This window comes from Thalassophryne amazonica, chromosome 22, assembly GCF_902500255.1.
Source record: "Thalassophryne amazonica chromosome 22, fThaAma1.1, whole genome shotgun sequence".
Classification (NCBI taxonomy): Eukaryota; Metazoa; Chordata; class Actinopteri; order Batrachoidiformes; family Batrachoididae; genus Thalassophryne; species Thalassophryne amazonica.
The window spans coordinates 33,247,008-33,260,037 of record NC_047124.1 but is presented as its reverse complement, the minus strand read 5'-3'; the positions used below and the strand labels follow the sequence as shown (position 1 = coordinate 33,260,037).

General features: G+C 41.3%; 1 protein-coding gene across 4 annotated transcripts in view; it reads left to right on the top strand.

Moving 5' to 3' along the window:
- LOC117503797 (NACHT, LRR and PYD domains-containing protein 3-like) overlaps positions 1–13,030 on the top strand; it is a 41,682-nt gene that overhangs the window by 12,472 nt on the left and 16,180 nt on the right. For 3 of the 4 annotated variants that reach the window (XM_034163059.1, XM_034163058.1, XM_034163057.1), the window contains 4 exons: positions 9,085–9,163; positions 9,529–9,730; positions 9,879–11,661; positions 11,745–11,918. In XM_034163059.1, coding sequence (XP_034018950.1) covers positions 9,085–9,163; positions 9,529–9,730; positions 9,879–11,661; positions 11,745–11,918 — 2,238 coding nt within the window. The remainder of the gene's footprint in view (positions 1–9,084; positions 9,164–9,528; positions 9,731–9,878; positions 11,662–11,744; positions 11,919–13,030) is intronic. The other variant, XM_034163060.1, reaches the window with a different exon arrangement.

The following is a 13,030-nucleotide window of genomic DNA, read 5'->3' as shown; positions in this document are numbered from 1 at the left end:
TCACAAATTGGTCTAAAGAGCATTATTTTTAATGAGACATGTCACTTTTTAGAGATGCAGAAGTGTCACATCAAAAACTGAGCTAAAGTGACGCTTCTGCTGGGAGCGCGCATTGCCACTTGTCGACAGGCTGCCACGGCAGCTCAGTTCAACCCAATCCAACTTTTGCCGCTCTGAGCTGTGACGTAGCTTCGCACTGTCCAACAGAAACAAGGCGTCAGGCCAAAACATGGAAGACTGCAGTGCAGAAACCACTGATCTGTCTAACACAAGATCAGTGCAGAAACCACTGATCTGTCTAACACAAGATCAGAGCAGAAACCATTGATCTGTATAACACAAGATCAGTGGTAGAAACCACTGATCTGTATAACACAAGATCAGTGCGGAAATGTGTCACAGGACTGCTCTTTTATACAGAGCAGTTTTCTGAAGAAAATCCTTGCAATTTTTTTTTTTTACCTCAAAATTTATTTCTGATTACTGTAAAAAAGTTTTGAACACTTGTAATTAAAATAGTAAAAAAAATTCTTTAGAAACTTTTCTTCATCTGTTAATTAAAGCCATAACTTTCCTGTGATTTCTTCTTTAACATAAGGAGCCTTGGACATTTATTTTTAGACAAATAAAATAACATAGAAATGTGTACATTTTTTTTAAGTCTGATAGATTATTCCTATCTCATTTCAACCAGAAAAACAGACATTGTAAATAAAAACAAATGTTTATTATAAATGCAACAGGAGATAATTTAACAATGACTGCAGTGTGATTGTTAATGTGACATAAACCTCATGATATTTTTTTTAATTTTGTCATTTCAACATTTAATTATGTCCTCGTTGACTATGTGATTGCTTTGAATGTTGCAATCAGGACAGAGCAATTTCTAAAATATGAATTTGACTATTCTCATGATTGTGAATGTTTTTAAATTATGCACAATCAGGGCGGGGCTTCTTCTACCTGTGCAAATGTCTTCTGACTTAACTTTGGACTTCACAGACATGTTTAATGATTCATTCATTTAATGTTAAAATATAAAATGAAACAGCAGATGTTGGTTTGCTGGACTCTCAGGACATTTAACCAAAGTCTCCTCTGTAGCTTCGACCTCTGGTGAAGTTTTTAAAGACACTTTATCTCCGGCTACACTAAAATACGAAATAGAAGAAATGGGTGAAATGAAGCCTAATAATCACGAAATGGGGTAAAACATAATGAAATGGAGCGGACTGACTCCAAATATGATTAAAAATGGTTCATTAATTACTTTTATTTAATTATTTTTAAGCAAAATTGAGTTAAATGGGGACTGATAATAACGAAACGAGGGTAAAACGTAACAAAATGGAGCAGACTGACTCCAAATATGATTCAATTAATTACTTTTATTTAATTATTTTTTAAGCAAAATGGGATTGATGATAAGGAAATGGCAGTTAAACGTAGCGAAATGGAGCAGACTGACCCACTGACTGCAGTTTGATCTCTTGAACTCCAGATGGTGCACCTGCCCCGACTACATGTACTGAGCACATCTAACAAAAACTAAATCGAATCGAGGATCCTCTGCTCTCAAGCCCAACACTTTAACCACTGGACTATCACCTCCCCCATTTTTCTGTTATATTTTCAAACATAAAAAAGAAAAAAAAAAGCTGAATAAATTTCTCTCTCTCTCTTGGTCTATATACTGTCTGTGTCCTTATGTTAATTGTCATTGTGTTCAGTTCTGTGTTCCTGTGTGTTAGTCGTGTGGTTTCCCTGTTTCTGCACTCGTTTGCATCCTTGAGTTCCACTTTAGTTTTCTGCCATTTCTAATTTGTTTTTTGTAATTGGTTTTGTTTCTCCTTTTAGTTTGAGATTCAAGATTCAAGATTCAAAGAATTTATTGTTGTCATATGCACAAAGGAACATGTTCCCTGCACAATGAAATGTGTCTACTGCATTTAACCCATCCTAATTGCCAGTTAGGAGCAGAGGTCGCCTTTAGGTGCCCGGGGACCAGCTCCAGATGTATATCCCTGCCTTAGGTCAACAGCAGGGCTGAGCAAACCTTGACCGACCTCATGACAACAGACGGCACACTCATAACACACAACACACATAAGCCGGCCTGGTACATGAACACATATAAAAAACATACACAAGGTAAAACTTGGGAAAGAAAAACCTTCATAGCTGCTGCGTTGAATCATGCAGCAGCAATGCAGAAAAAAACCCATCAGCACAATGAACAATGATCACACACAACAACAAGACCAGAGACGATGACCAAGATTTGTAAGAGTCCAGTTATCAGACAGAACACTCCGGAGGCAGCCTTTAGGCGCCATCAACGGCCTTGTCCGTCCATTCTGGAGGGAGGAGGGGCCCAGCCCTGAACAGTCCACTGTCCACAGTCAGCGTCAGAGCTGGAGAAGCTGAGGGCAGGGAAGACCAGGGAGTGAGGCATAAGTGTTGTTCTTCTTCCAGGAGGTTTTTATCACAGCGGCCTTGAAGTGCAGCTGTGTTTGGGAAACTGAATAAATATCCAGATTAGCAGACGCCTGAATGATTCCACAGTCTGAGACAGTGTGGCTTTCAATACATCTGAATTAGGAGAGGAGATGTGGTCATTACTGACGATCAAAGTGGTTTTCCAGTGCAGCCATTCTTCCCGAGATAGTTTCCAACGTGCGGTTAACACCCGCCGACTGAGCTGACACTGCCCTTCAAATCGAATCAATCATGTGGGGCAGCCTGGACGGGCCAATTATTGCCGCTTCCACCTTCTTAATTTTCCGGTAAACCAGCGCTATGCCCGCTCCACACAGCAGGAACCCGGTCACCACCGTGCCAAATATATACACATCTTCGACGTCCTCCACAGACAGCGTGTAAAGGCACATGATCTGCCATTTCCTCCAACTGTCCATCACATAACCCATCACATGTGTCCCGGCGGGACAGGTCGGGTCCTCCGCTCACGAGTGTCTTGTAGAAAAAAATAGTGTCAATTGCGTTCAGAGACCACTTAACAGATCCATTTTTGCCATTTCCAGAAGAGCAAAGCTGGCAGCCTCACAGACAACACGCCACAGAAGCAGGAAAGATAAGGAGGGAGGGAGAAGAGAATTACTAGATTATTATTAGATTATTATTATTAGAATTATTAGATGTTCTTCTCACACCCACGGCTCTTTTTGAGGTTTGTATCACTTTGTGTTTGTCAGTTTCTGTGTGTTTTTGTAGGTGTGTATTGTTTCCTGGTCTCCCCTACACCTGTTACATTTCACACCTGTTGTTTGTCTGTTTATTTGTGTTACATTAAGTGCTGCACTGTTCTGCTTTGAGTTTGACAAATGATTATTTGTCACCTCTCATTCCCAGTTTGTTGTTTGTTTCTTGACACCTCTGTGAGTTTTTCTGTTGTTTGACGTCTCTGTGTTCATTGTCCTTTGTTTTACCATCGATTTCTATTTACTCACTAGATGGAGGTCCGGGGCGATGCGCTCATTCTCTGGCTGTTTGACAGAGCGCCACCATCTTGGTTTGCATCTGACAACCTAAACATGAATAGAAATCAATGTTTTTAAGAGAGTTTCAGGATAAATCTGCATTTTCTGTGCTGTTACATTTATTCAAATTCAGTCCCACATTTCTACAGACAATTTATATAAACAGACTTGATTGAATTTGTTGGTTCCAGTCCAGATAGAAAATAATACCATCAGTTTGTCAAACACACTATGTCTGTCACGACACCAGAAACTAGTCTGATCCTTAATTAATTTCATTATGAAGTTAAAGATGGGAAATAATCAGGGATGAAAGTAAGAGCTTCACACACATCATTTTAAAGATATTAATATTAAAGACTGCTCTTAACCCACCTGTGGCGCCGCTTTTATGGAGACCTTCTCCGCAAAAATATTAAATAATATAAAAAAATGAAACAGCCACGACAGCCAGGATGAAAATAAGATTATTTAATCTGGACCAAGATGAAAGAAATCTGAAAACATTAGATTGGACTATCATAGAGAAATAAATCTCATTTGTGTATATTCTTATATTAGTAGAATATACAATGTCAAAGTGATTGTCATGTGACCCACCAATTTGAGAGAAAAAGCATTTTCATTCCATGAATTTTCTCTAACAGAATATCTCAGGATGGAAAACCTGATGTGAAGAAAAAAATCTGAGGCTGATTAAAAGGGATAAATTGAAAGTGAGACTTCTAATTGAATCACAAAACGAATAGTGAGATATTTATCACGACAAACCATTCAGTAAAACTGAAGTCACTACTTTACAGAATACAGATCAACACAAAAAATAAATCATTTTCTAACCTTTTTCAGCAATTTCAGTAATTTTCTCACATAATTGATATTACATATAATACACACTTATGAAAGCTCACTCCTCAATTTATTTTTATTTATTTAATGATAATAATAATAATAATAATACTTTCCATTTATAGGCACCTTTCAAAGAGGCTGAGAAAAGATGATGATATGAGGGTGCGTCCAGGTGTGTGTGTGTGTGTGTGTGTGTGTGTGTGAAGAAGTTCGATGAGGTGCGGCAAGGTTGTGGAGGGCCTTGAAGGTTAGAAGGATGATTTGATAGTCAATGCGGTGAGGAATCAGAAGCCAGTGAAGTTGTTGAAGAACGGGGGTGATGTGGTGAATAAATGGTGTTCCTGTGATTATCTGAGCTGCTGCATTCTGAACCAGTTGGAGCTCATGAAGAAGCTTTTGGGGGAGACCAAAGAGGAGAGAGTGGCAATAGTCCAGGTGGCAGATGACCAAAGAGTGAACCAGGATGGCAGTGCTGACAGAAGTGAGTGACGAGCGTAGACGATTAATGTTTTGGAGATGGAAATATGCAGACGGGGTGATGTTATTGATGTGGGTTTGAAATGACAAAGTACCATTGATGAAATTGAGTATTATGTTTCCAAAATATATTACAGAGGCGGAGTAGAAAAGGATGGGACCAAGGACAGAGCCTTGGTGAACACCAGAGGAGAGGGGAGATGGCTGTGATGTGAATGTTTTTAACTGAATATACTGAGTGTGGCCAGAGAGATAAGATGAAAACCAGTCTAAAGGTGCATTTACACATAACCAAGACGCGTTACGAATGTCATTTTTCTGTCATTCGTGACACATTCCTGACATTCTTAATGTGACTTAACGCATCTGAATAGGTTTCTTAGTAGTGCGTGTTGGTGCGTGATATTCTTGATATTCGAGGAGCATGTTTTTGCCTGTCAAAAAATCTTCTACGAATGTCACACACCACCCCCATTTCGTCTCACGTCGTGGAGGTCGCAACTGAGCGTATTGATCCGTCTTGATGAGTATTGATCCTTAACAGAACGTGACAACGTTCGTAGTGGTTCCTGTGATGGTTCTTGGAGCCCAAACTATCAAGCATTATTACGAAATGACACGGAAACTGTCAAGTTTTGACACGACTTGTAACGCGGTGTCACATTTCACTGTGCGCCACAAAGAATCAGTTTTCTGTCACGTGCGCACAATTAAACTCGGCTCCAAGTGTCGTTCCACAGTTCCTGCTGAAGCTCCTCATGACACTCCTGCAGTAACTGATGAGCGGGAGAACGAGTCTGAGCAACCAGAGGAGCGACAGGAGACTCAGGTGCAGCCAGACATCTCTGCACCTCCTCCAGTCCGGCGGAGGAAGAAGCGCGCGCACAATTAAACCCCGCTGCACCGCAATCAGTTTGATTGCTGACACCAAGTCGGCTAAAAGTCTCATTTCAGTGCTCTTCAGCGCGCTCCTGCAGGTCTTCCACCTGCTGCATGTGCCTGATGTTTGGGAAAATGCGCGAGACGAGCTGCATGAAGCCACACATCTGACTCTGTCCGTCTCCTCCTCTCTGCGCCACTCCATGGCACAGAGCCCAACTACACATGCAGTCACAAAGTTCTTCTGAAAAACTGGAGCGATCTGAATTCGGTTGGATGAATATGGGTGTGTGTGTGGAGACAATTCACCTCGTTCACAACGTGACAGAACTTAACGACGCGCTGTTACGCGCAATAGCCTGCAACAACGCGGAACACTATTCTTGACCGTGCGTAATGGTTCCTGATAATTCTCCAGCAACACATGCCATTAATCGTAACGTGTGGTAACAGGTTCCAGCAGTTCCTGAGGACACCTGACGTCTCTGCCCCGAATAATCACATTCATGATCAGCGGCCAAGAATGTGCACTTCGTGGCATTCGTGACTTGTCGTTATGTGTAAACGCAGCATTAAGGAGTGCATGATAAACCAAGAGCTGCCAGTCTATGAAGGAGGATAGAATGAGAAATGACCTATTTAACCTTTAGTTAACCAGATGACAATCATTTGTCAGCTTGTTGCTGTACCCAAATGCTGCAGAAGAAAAGCATTTTCAGATCACTTTGTCCCAGGTTTAAGTCAGCGCATCATCATATTTCTATTTAATCTAATGGCTGATGATGTAGAATAACTCTAAGCAAGATGGCAGCTGCTGGCAACAGCTCACAGGCTGCATCCACCATCTAGCGGATTAAATAGAAATCAACGGTTTTACCCCAGTTGTTTACCTGTTTTTTGGTTTGTGTTACATGTTAACTCCTGTTGTTGCCTTTGAACTCCCTCTGTTTGTTTGGACTGGACTCCTGTGTTTTGATCAAATAAATCACCTTTGTTCTCCATTTACATCCTGTGCAGTTTCTGTCTGTGTCCCAACAAGATGTCATTCCTATTGAGAAGCCAGCCCTCCATGCAACTGTGCATGTGCACCCATGCACAGTTCTCTCTACCCAGACTTTCACACCTCCCCCGTCCACACTTCCCCCCGTCGGGTTAACGGTCCCTCTCTTTATCGTGTTGAACTCCTCGAACCGAGCGACCAAGGAATGAAAATACAAGAGCAATATGTGTCTTTTCAACTTTTAAAACTTAAAATTTGCATGTGCACGCTATATTTTTAGCGCAACATTGTCAGGACGCACAACTCAACCACTCAACTCGACAGAACATTCACACGTGGAGTTAAACTACCCCACTGAAGGAAACACACATTTTTGTGTCATTCTATTGTCATTACATGAAAACATAAACAGCGATAAGTGTCTTTCTAATTTTAAAATTTCACATTTGTGTGTGCATGCTGTATTTAGAGCACAATATTGTCGGGACGCGGAACTGGCAATTTATGCGTTGGGACACATAAATCGACAAACCCGCACATCTGGACAGAACACCTGCATGTCTGGGTTCAGTCTGTAACTGAGCACCACAGAGGTTAATATGAGTACTAGAGTCTGCAGTCACACTGAGAAGTGTCCCGGTGAGGAGGCGTGGTCACCATTTTACATCAGGGCAACTCAGGCGGCAGCGCACACTGACGCTCAGAGAGTCTCATCAAGAAACAGGTGCAAAATGCTGGAAAGCTGCACATGTTGGTAAAGCCACAAACGGAGGAAGAAGGGAGACATTTCCTTCTATAATTAATTTTTGATATTCTTGTTACTTTTTCCATGATTTCTGGGCAATAAACTGGTGTAAAACATCATGCCTGAGTATGAAATCTGAGAATTTAAACCACCTTGAATGGAATTGAATTCAAAGCTGAAATTATTCAGTACTATACAAAAATGGATTTAATTAATGTGGACCATGTGGAATTAATTAATGTACTCTTTGTGCCCGTCTGGATTGTGTGGAAGATTTACGTCACGTGGTGGAGAACTTTTTGGAATCCTGTCAAAGTTAATAATTTATTTTAGATCAATATGTGTGTGTATATATAGTAATGGATTGATGAGTTGAGCAGGACGTCTCAGCTCAGCTGAGCTGCTGATTTATTTCAGCTGGAACAGATCGGATCCGTGTAGCTTTCAACACTAATATTTGGGAATGTGTGTGTCAGAGCAAGTTTAATACTTTACTTACATAATTTAATGTAAAATTATTTTACTGGTTGGATATCAGGTCAGAATGATATTTTAACATTTATTTTGCGAGCTTTTTTCCGTGTGTGTTCACTTGTGTATCCACATTGAAAAAGCAGTAACATCCGGGCACTTCATCAATATTTTGCCCGGTTAGGAGGCATCATGTCGCTGTCCATGAAGGGACATTCATGTTTATATGGGATTAAAATTGTCTCATTAATATTTGTAAATGTACACAGGGTGATCTACAAATAATCATTGATTTGCAAATGTGTTCAGATATCCACAAATGCAAATTTCATATTTGTAACTTGTAAATTGTTTTTTGCAAATAATGTTGTATTGGAAATATAAAACTTAATTTGTAAAAAAAAATAAATAAATAAATAAATACATTTGTAAAACTGGAAATTGTATTTGTGAATTGAGTTTCAGCATTTGTGGATCACCGGTTACACGCATTCATCGCTTTCCTCTGCGACGTAATTTTGAGACATTCTTTTCGCGATTTTAACCCCATGTTTAATAGGCCGCATTAGAAGTACTGATTGGAGTCCTCATATTATCCTCTATTCTGAGCACCTAACCCTAACTCTCTCTCTTTTGCACGTGTAAGTAGCCAATCACCCATTTCTATTGTCAATTTGAATTCAGCATGTCAAAATAAAAAAAAAAATATATATATCAATGTAAACCGTACTGCTATGAGTATTAGTTTCATGAAAATCTTAATGATACCATCCTGAGTACAAACATGAGAAACACAGTTGATTAATCTGTATTTTCAAGCTAAAAGCACAAAGCAAAAGCTTTTAATTTTGCCATGTTGATGGAGGAGCGCTCACTATTTTTGGCACGGTGGGCCGTCCTGCCAAGCCTGTGGAAGGGAATTGTTGCCTGGAAAATTCATTCATCTTTTCCAACAATAAATCCAGAAAGTCAGTGTTTTGGTCCTGTGTGGACGGACAATCAGTGCACCTGTTTGACTCTCAGTGGGATCAGCAGGACCAAGAAGACAACCATAAAAACCACTTTGAGTGTTCTGAATAATGATGCAGGTTGATGTGAACTTGAAGCTGTTTGTGTTCAGACATAATGTGAGTAAACTGTTTCTGATTGGTCCACAGAGTGAAGCAGCAGAGCTCAGAGGTTCTCAGGGTTCCATCTGCTCAGCAGCATCAAACACACCTGAACCACAAGTTTCTGGTCTGTTGACTTCAATCAGATATTATCATTGGACAGTTTGTTCATAATGTCTTCATGCTGCAGAAATAAACAGTTTGATGATGTTTATTCTCTCATTTATATTCTTGAGTACATCATTCATGGGTTTACTGTTGTTGAAAGTGATGATTTGAATTATTTGTGCTTGATTTTGATAAATTCTGATGTTGTTCTTTCATAAAAATGATTTAAAGGATTTCACTTTTCAGTCTGTTTTTAACTGAAATGGATAATAGGAACAAAATCGAGAGAAACTCACAGAATAAAACATAGTATGATGTGGAGACAAAATCCACACTTGTAAAAAAGTGATGAGTTTCTTCGTCCATGTTTATATTCTGCTGCAGAATTTCGAGGAGAACATGTTGATGTTTGTTAAAAATGAGCTGAAGAGCATCCAGAAGGTTCTCCTGACAGATGATGCAGAATACTTGGAGAGTCAGAGTGAGGATGAGGAGCAGAGGAGCAGCAGACTGGTTTTCTTGAACCTCACAGTGACCTTGATGAGGACAATGAATTATGATGAGCTGGCTGACTGTCTGCTGAGCAGTAAGAGGACTTCTGTCCACATTTAACACAGACACTAAATAACACGTGATGTTTGTCCATTTGAAATATATTCATGTGTGAATTCTATCAGGAAAACAGGAAGTGATGTCATCATTCAGTAACTGATCTGTGCTGTTTGTTCTTTCAGGAACTCGTGCTGAAGTTTGTCCTCGTAAATTCAAATCTAAGATGAAGCAGAAGTTTGAGCGTGTGTTTGAGGGGATCTCTAAAGCAGGAAAGACGACTCTTCTGAAGGAGATCTACACAGAGCTCTACATCACAGAGGGCGGGGCTTCAGAGGTCAACGAGGAACATGAGGTCAGACAGATTGAAGCAGCATCCAGGAAAACAGACACACAACAAAGAACAATCACATGTGAAGACATCTTTAAAGTCTCAGCTGACACACAGCCACCAATCAGAACAGTGCTGACAAAGGGCGTGGCCGGCATCGGGAAAACAGTCTTAACACAGAAGTTGACTCTGGACTGGGCTGAAGGACGAACCAACCAGGACATCCACTTCAAATTTCCATTCACTTTCAGAGAGCTGAATGTGCTGAAAGAGAAGAAGTTCAGCTTGGTGGAACTTGTTCATCACTTCTTTCCTGAAATCAAAGAAGCAGGAATCTGCAGCTTCCAACACTTCCAGGTCTTGATCATCTTGGATGGTCTGGATGAGTGTCGCCTCCCGCTGGACTTCCACAGCAATGTCATCCTGACTGATGTCACGGAGTCGAGTTCAGTGGATGTTCTGCTGACAAACCTCATCAGGAGGAACCTGTTTCCCTCTGCTCGCCTCTGGATCACCACACGACCTGCAGCAGCCAATCAGATCCCTCCTGAGTGTGAGGTCAGAGGCTTCACTGACCCTCAGAAGGAGGACTACTTCAGGAAGAGGTTCAGAGATGAGGAGCAGTCCAGAAGAATCATCTCCCACATGAAGACATCACGAAGCCTCCACATCATGTGTCACATCCCAGTCTTCTGCTGGATCACTGCTACAGTTCTGGAGGACGTATTGGACTCCAGAGACACACCAGAGCTGCCAGAGACCCTGACTGAGATGTACATCTACTTCCTGGTGGTTCAGTCCAAAGTGAAGAAGGTCAAGTATGATGGAGGAGCTGAGACAGATCCACTGTGGAATCCAGAGAACAGGAAAATGATTGTGTCTCTGGGAAAACTGGCTTTTGAGCAGCTGCAGAAAGGGAACCTGATCTTCTATGAAGAGGACCTGACAGAGTGTGGCATCAATATCAGAGCAGCCTCAGTGTACTCAGGAGTCTTCACACAGATCTTTAAAGAGGAGAGAGGACTCTACCAGGACAAGGTCTTCTGCTTCATCCATCTGAGTGTTCAGGAGTTTCTGGCTGCTCTTTATGTCCATCTGACCTTCAACCAGTCTGGAGTCAATCTGCTGTCAAAAGAACAAACAATATCCTGGTGGACTAAAATATTTAAATCTGAACTAACACGTCTCCATCAGAGTGCTGTGGACGAGGCCTTAAAGAGTCCAAATGGACACCTGGACTTGTTCTTGCGCTTCCTTCTGGGTCTTTCCCTGCAGAACAATCAGACTCTCCTACGAGGCCTGATGACACAGACAGACAGAATCTCAGAGACCAATCAGAAAACAGTCGAGTACATCAAGAAGAAGCTCAATGAGAATCTGTCTGCAGAGAGAAGCATCAACCTGATCCACTGTCTGAATGAACTGAAGGATCGTTCTCTAGTGGATCAGATCCAACAGTTCCTGAGCTCAGGACGTCTCTCTGTAGAACGTCTGTCTCCTTCTCATTTATCAGCTCTGATCTTCATCTTACTGTCATCAGATCAACATCTGGATGTGTTTGACCTGAAGAAATACTCTGCTTCACATGAGGCTCTTCTGATGCTGCTGCCAGTGATCAAAGCATCTAAAAAAGCTTTGTAAGGACAGAGACACTTTGATATTTGAACACTAACTTAATTTATAATATGAAACTCTTTCTTGTTTTTAATCGTCTCTGCAGGTTGTCTGACTGTAATCTGTCAGAGAGAAGCTGTGAAGTTCTGTCTTCAGTTCTCAGCTCTCAGTCCTCCAGTCTGACAGAACTGGACCTGAGTAACAACCAGCTGCAGGATTCAGGAGTGAAGCTGCTGTCTGCTGGACTGGAGAGTCCACACTGTCACCTGGACACTCTCAGGTCAGGATTTAGTTTCTGCTTCAAATGTTTCAAAATGTTTCTCTGAATTCTAAACTGTTTCATCAGATTCAGTTTCACATCAACACTCAGATATGTCGTCTGAACCTGAACTAAAGGATTTCAGTCTCTGTTGGAAACATGTCAGGGTGGTGCAGCGGGTATCACATGCTCACAGCAATAAGGTCTTAGGTTCAATTACCATTAAAGTTCAGGTCCATTCTGTGTGGAGTTTACATGTTCTCTCCGTGTCTGTGAGTTTATTCCTGACATTAAAATTATGTTCATTAGTTTCTGGCTCCTCCCACTACCCTTGAACAAGGTAGTGTCTGTAGACCTGTCCTGAGTCTTCTCTGTGGCTCATTTTCTTCCTCAGATCACTCCCTCCACCTTCTCAACACCCTCTCCTCACTGGTCAGCACTTTAACATCTACAAACTTTATTACTTACCTACTGTACATCCTTTCCAGTTCTGTGTCCAATCAGAACAAGTTCTTTTCTCTTTCTTCATCCACAATTCAGTGTCCTTTCTTTAGTTTTTCTCTTTTCACTTTACACCACCTCCTCCTGTCAACTTTCTTCTCCTCTCCAATTATCTCAATGCCAACCTCTTTTTCTCCTTATACTTTCCTGAACACCTTCATTCCTCCTCCCAGTCTCCTCATCTACTCTCCATTGTCCAGATGTTACATCCAGCACCTTCCTGTCTGTCTCCCTCACCACATCTGCAGTAATTTTCCAGTTGTTTCAGCTCTCTCTTTCTCTTTCTGCAAACTCATCCTACAAACCCCCACTCCATGTCCTGTCACCACCTTACAGTCTCTTTTAGTTTGAATCTCCTACATAGAATGTCGTCCACATTCCTCCTTGATATCATATCGACCCAGAACTTCCTCATCACTCTGTTCTGTATCGTTCCATTGAAGTCTGCTCCAATCACCACTCTTCTGCTTAGATTCTCCCTCTACCTCCTCATTGAACTCACTCCAGAAATCTTATTCCTCCATCTCACTCCCTGCTGTTCTATTCTGGAATGTCAGATCTCGTTTAACAGCTCCTGATGTATATTTGTAAAGTTCTGTGGTCCCTCAGATGCTGCTCCTGTTTTTTGTGTG